Raw genomic sequence first — 5,932 nt, forward strand, 5'->3', positions numbered from 1 at the left:
ATGGATCACCACATGCGAAGTGGCTTTACTCAGACACCACCTGATCTGACCATTCCCATCACACCCTTGATGCACAATATGTCACAGATGGATCCTTTCATCCATGGCAACGGCTTCGACAATGATCCTGACAACAATTTCTTGGCCATGAACGCCGGCAACCTCATGGATTTTGATACGACAAATATGCTAAACGACTTCACTAGTCCACCAAGTATATTCCAGGACCCCAACGACCATTTCATGGTTCAGGGGAAAGGCATGCAAACACCCAATCAGACGCATCCATCCTTGTATGATGGTTCCATGACGAACAAATCAGGTGTGGACACCAGTCCTGCATACTCGGTTCTCCACCGACCGCGCTCGAGGCCACCCGCCGGACTCTCCCCTTCAACGACATCATCTAGCGGCCTGCAAGAGCCCGATGCTGTAATCGCATCACACCATGCATGGCCGTTCTTCCAATGCAATCGTGTAGAACAATATGCATTCTATCCCCCCAAAACAGCACATATCTATCTAGAGGGACTGGCCCAAACACTACGCAATCAAGCCACGTGGCATGCATGGACGGCACAAGTGGATGAGCGTTCGCTCGACATTGCAACTGAACGCAAAATACTCACAGAACCTATTGTAGGCTGGTCGCGTGAGAAGCTCCTGGCTATCACACAGTCATTCCTGCACAAAGCTCTAGATATTCACAAGAACGACAGAGCGGCTCGAGAGGACAGCCCAGCCAGCCCGGGCTCATCGAGAGATTCCTTCTTGATGCTCCCGCCACCAGACGTGATGCAATATTTTCTTCGCAGTTACTCAGTACGGTATGAGCCTTACTACTCGTCGGTGCCAGCAGGTCGCTTGGACCCGAATGCTCTGATGCATTCAGCCAACAGCAAGGCGGCAAGTTTACTGATTCTATTGATGGTCGCGTCGGGCGCATCGGCAACGGCGACAGTGGAAGCTCGTTACATAGCTAGCGGTCTGACCGAGGCTTGTCGTATTTCGTTGTTTGACCTCATCGAAAAGGACGTCATGCAATCTCGTGACCCTCTAGTCCTGCGATCAGCTCTTCTCTTCATCTGCCAGGCAGCATGGTCTGGCGACAAATGGCACATGGATGTAAGTCATCTTCATGTTTATTTCCTCGGACCCCTTTGCTCACCAGAACCAGATGGCCATGGGTCAACGCGGGACCTACCTTGCTATGCTCGCTCATGCGGGCATGCTCGAAAAATCAAACTGCCATTACGATCTGGAAGAATGTCGTCGCGAGCCTGAGAGAGCCTGGGAGGAATGGAAAGAACAGGAGACTAGACATCGGTAAGCTCATTGGCCTACCTTCCTCTGAAGTGAAGCTGACCACACGTTTGCAGACTCGCACACGCATGGATCACTCTGGACCAGGAGATCAGTCTGTTCGCTGATACCGCTCCGTTGCTGTCCATCGCGAATCTGCACACCCCAATGCCGGAGTCTGATGACCTTTGGCATGCTGGTTCGGTGACGGAGTGGACGGAGTTATTCGACAAGACTTACGGAGCTTCATACAAAGCCCCAGGATCTCTTCGAGATTTCTTCACGAGCTTCGTTGATGGCGACTTTGCCGGTCAGACGTTGTCTCCCACGCAGCTCCGACTCTTGCTGCATCCTCTTCAAGCCCAGGTGTGCCACCTTAGGCAGTTCATCACCTGTCTTCCGGACGGCAGCAGCGGCAAAGCGTCGCGAGCGGTGTCCAGGGCAGCCACGAAGGCGAGGCTGGAAGAAATTTCCAGCTTGCTTCAGCAGTGGTATGCCATCATCAAGCAGAGCTTCTCCGGCAACAAAGGCACTTGCTGGACGACGTGCGCCAATCTCATCATGTATCATCTCATCTCTTTGAATGCCATCACAAGCTTCAAGGACATTGAGCAATTTGCTCGGCGAGAGGTGGTTCTTGGCCCATTCCGACATGCGGCGTGGCTGCAGATGAAGTGTATCGATGCGCCAGAAGAGGTGTACTTCCACTGCGGCCAGATCCTACGACTGATCAGGTCGATGCCGAAGCCAATCCGTCCACCCTGGTGGGCTGGTGCCGTCTATCGCGTGGCTCTGACTGCATGGGCCACAAGCATGGCTAACAGCAGTAACCGCCATGGTGGCAACTCACCACTAGAAGTCGAGCATCCTTTTGCCATCGACAACTTGACACCTGAAAACGAAGCCATCAGTCGGTACATCAAGTACCAAGAAGGCACGCCCATGCTGACAAGGGTGGACAACACCCTCGTACCGCTGGACGTCCCATCCAATGTCCTCCAACACTGCATCGACGTCTTGGAGGACGACTCGTCCATGCGCTTGGCTGATGGCGTCAAGCGCAAGCTCAGAATATTCCTCACCAGCTGGAGGGAAACTTGAGGCATGGGATATCACTCACCCTCTCTTATATTCTCGACACATGGTCTTGACCCTGCCACACGTTGAACGGCGGGCATGCCTCCCAACCATTTGTATACTTCACCCACCCCTTGGACGTAATGATCTCCGTCCAGTACATAACCACCACAGGAGGAGTTGACGATGAATGACCGCTTCATGCATAGCGACGGCGTAACGACCACCAAAGAGCAGGGAATCGGAATAGACGGACGGTCCCGGCTAATAACAGCGAGGAAGATTGCTGTATCGCCCACCGGGACGAACAATAATAGGAAAGGATCGGGAGCATGAACGCAAGAGCATCGAGGCTTCTCCCCAGCTTTTTAATGATTCGATGATAATGGGGCGTTTGTGGTCGGTCGTTGGCGGCAGGGATGCATCGGCCCGTTTTGTTTTTTTCTGGATTGTTGTTGAGATGAGAAGCGGAGTTCCAGCTTACGCTTGGGCAGCAGAGAGATACTCGACAGTTTTTTTTAATCACAAAAGAACAGTTTCTTCTCGTTTTATCTTTCCCATTCCCATTCCATTCCTCTTTCGTCTTTTTCCCCCCTCTTACTTCGGCCGCAGGGCGTCCCATGCGGCCCCAGCCAGGGCCAGGGCAAGTTCTTGGTTGGTGGCCCCGACTGAGGTTTGGTTGGGGGGGCTGGCAGGGCATGGCATGGCATGGCATGGCATGGCATGTGTGTGCGTGTGTGAGAAGGTGGGGGGGAGGGAGGCCGTGCAGCCGGCCCGTGCGCCCTGTTCCGGTTCTCCGTTGCCATTGCAATGCAGTGATGCGGTGGTGGTCCGAGCAGTCATGTTGTTCGTCCGTCGTCCTGTGCGTCCATGTTGTGTATAGCCATGGGACCCGCCCGGGCATGGGCATGATATGATGGTGATATGTGAGTGGATATCTGACGTGAGGTGGGTTGAGCTGAGTGAGCTGAGTCGCTGGTCCAATCCTCAAAAATATGTGATCAGGGAAGAATGAAGCACGAAAAGAAGGGGGACATGGGATGGATGGGCCCCTCGAAGCCCGGCCATGACTCCGAGGGAAAGTGAACCAAGGAAAGGGCGGGTGTTGGTCCTAGTAGGTCCTAGTAGGAGGACACGAGTAGGACTAGGGGGTTGGAGTAGGAGAGAGCAGCTTTGAAAGGGGGGCTTTTGGCTTTCTTTGTTCGATGGTGAGTGAGTGGGTTTGGATTTGAGAGAGTCGAAACGCTCGGTGTCCTAGAGTAATAGTCGGACTATTGGGGGGTTAGTTGACGCGATGAGACTGGGTCTTGCATCTCTTTCGGAGGATCGACATCATGGCGGTTTCTCGCTTTGTTGGAATGGGTTTTTGCGTTTTAGAGATTTGCGAGTTCGCGGATTGGGGGGGAGCGGCATATTCGAGGGAGTCAATCGGTCACGGAGTTCAGGACAGTAGGTTGACTTCGTTGGGGGACTCATGAAGTCAAGAAAGCAAGCAAGCAAAGGAAAAGGCAAGCATCCTACTATATTCAGTACGGTACCCAAGCTACGGATCGGCGGGGCCCCCCATTGTGACTAAGGAGATTTGCCTCGCTAGCAAAGACCACTCCTCTCCTACGACTCCTGGAGACAGTGTGAAATGGGTAACGGAGGAAGCAGGCAGGCGCCCGCGCCGTGCCTTGTTTGATTGATAGTTCGGGATACTGCGTTATAGTGTCGTTGTTTGGACTAGCGAGGGAGACCTAGATTCAAGGCTACGGAGTGCGGGACACAGAAGATCGGTATGTCGGAAGTTCGCATTGGCCGTTGATGTTGCGGTTGCGCAACGAGGCTGCAGCAGATGTGGGTGATGGGGCGTCGATCATTTGCTCTTGGTGCAAGTGTAGCCGGGTTTGGCCTGCACACGGTTTGACGACATGGGCAGGAGATTTTTTTTGATGGTGCTGCCTGGAGCCCCGGTGCGCTTTGGCAAATCTGCGGATTCTTGCTTGCAGCCACAGACCGGATGGGGAGAGAGGCCCGAGGTTGCCCTGGCCGTCTGTAGCTGGAGGTGTAGCTACTACGGAATGTTATTGGATTGAGGCTGCGAGAACGGCCTGGCTAGAGGGAGATGAGCAGCCAAGAGCAGGTATGAGATGGCCCATCGGAGGACGTTGGCAAGGAGCTCCGATGGCGATGGGACCGGAGGCACGGGGGATGGAGAGCTGAACCACCGCCCTGGGTAGCGCCGTTTCAGGACATGCAAGCAGGCGGCCGACGCCAGTAGCCGTAGGAAAGAAGAACAGAGTCCATTCTTTTGGCAGACTGCTCCGGTATGAGGTGGTCTTGATCTGGAATTTAGGGTGTTGTGAGATTGTCGTTCAAGAGGGTTCGAGTTCTCAAGGCAATCAGGCGTCAGCTCGCGGTCTGTTCGTGTGCGAGAGGGTGGCCTCAGGCTGGGTGTCCCCGGGGGATGGCACACAGCTTGACTAAGCGAGGCTACCACGCCCAGGACATCCGTTGATGAGCCTCATGGTAGCCAGAGCCCTAGCCACAGTGATCAGCCACGAGGGCCAAGGCAGCAGAGGCTCCCCGGAGATCATCACAGCTTGCAGCAGGCTCCCAGCGATCGGCGGGAAGAGCTCAGCTCGAGAATGGCCCCATCAGGATTAGCAAGTCCGTGCGCTAATGTCGACCCCTGGACAATTAGAGCTGTCCGAAAATAAGTTACCAGGCGTAAGGCAGATTGTACAGCCTGTTACGCACGTCGTCCCGTTACTAGCGTACCTTTACAACTGAGACATGTCCAATCTACTTTGGGTGAAGATGAAGTCGACGACTCCCCGAAGAAGAAGGCGCGCCAACAAGGCGAATACGGCCACCGCAGATGAACTACTGCGGTAGGTCACGATCCGGTGGCGACTGGTGTGCCCGGCAGGCGAGCTGGCAGCTGGCAGTCGGCGAAAGGTGAAGCTTCTGACCTTTATCTCGCAGGTGCATGCCACGGTAGTTGCACCGTCAGCGGCGAGCAATTGCGCAGTCTCGCTTGGACGCTCGTCCTTCGTCATCGACGATGTCAATGGCGTTGCTGTGGCTTCTTGGTCAGAAGCGGCTTGCTGCTTGTATCTCGTACCAAATAGTTAGGCTTCAGCTGAACTCGTGTGAGCCTCATGATTAATTGGTTCGGAAACTGTTGGTCGGTAGTCCCTCTCCAGTCAATCTTGGTGGCGCTTGTGGTCGACAAAAGTAAATGGTGCCACGCAAGTATCTCCTCTTGAGGAGCTGAGCCGTTCTACAGTCGACGGCGTCATCGATCCGCGTAATGGAGGGCCGGCTCTGCACGGAGCAAAAGCCATAAATCGGGGATCGACGGCTGCAGGAGCTTCTGCAGGAAGTTCTGGACATTGATAAGGGGAGCACAGGTAGTGACACGACATGACTGCCGAGAGGCAGCAAACGGACATTTCATCTTGACACTGCATTATGTTGTAAAAGTGTAAGAGGCAAACAAGAGATTGACCCTGCTGACTGCGCGCCGCCATACGTGGGCCAGCTATAGCAGCAACAGAAACGGCCT

At 54.3% G+C, this 5,932-nt stretch overlaps 1 protein-coding gene across 1 annotated transcript; it reads left to right on the plus strand.

Moving 5' to 3' along the window:
* HMPREF1541_05717 (uncharacterized protein) lies at window positions 1–2,403 on the plus strand (the record flags this gene model as incomplete). The annotated part of the gene is made up of 3 exons (XM_008720054.1): window positions 1–1,125; window positions 1,178–1,326; window positions 1,380–2,403. 3 exons carry the CDS (start codon window positions 1–3, stop codon window positions 2,401–2,403), a joined length of 2,298 nt encoding a protein of 765 aa, XP_008718276.1.
* Window positions 2,404–5,932: the final 3,529 nt, after the last annotated feature.

This window comes from Cyphellophora europaea (assembly GCF_000365145.1).
Source record: "Cyphellophora europaea CBS 101466 unplaced genomic scaffold supercont1.5, whole genome shotgun sequence".
In the NCBI taxonomy this organism is placed as follows: domain Eukaryota; kingdom Fungi; phylum Ascomycota; class Eurotiomycetes; order Chaetothyriales; family Cyphellophoraceae; genus Cyphellophora; species Cyphellophora europaea.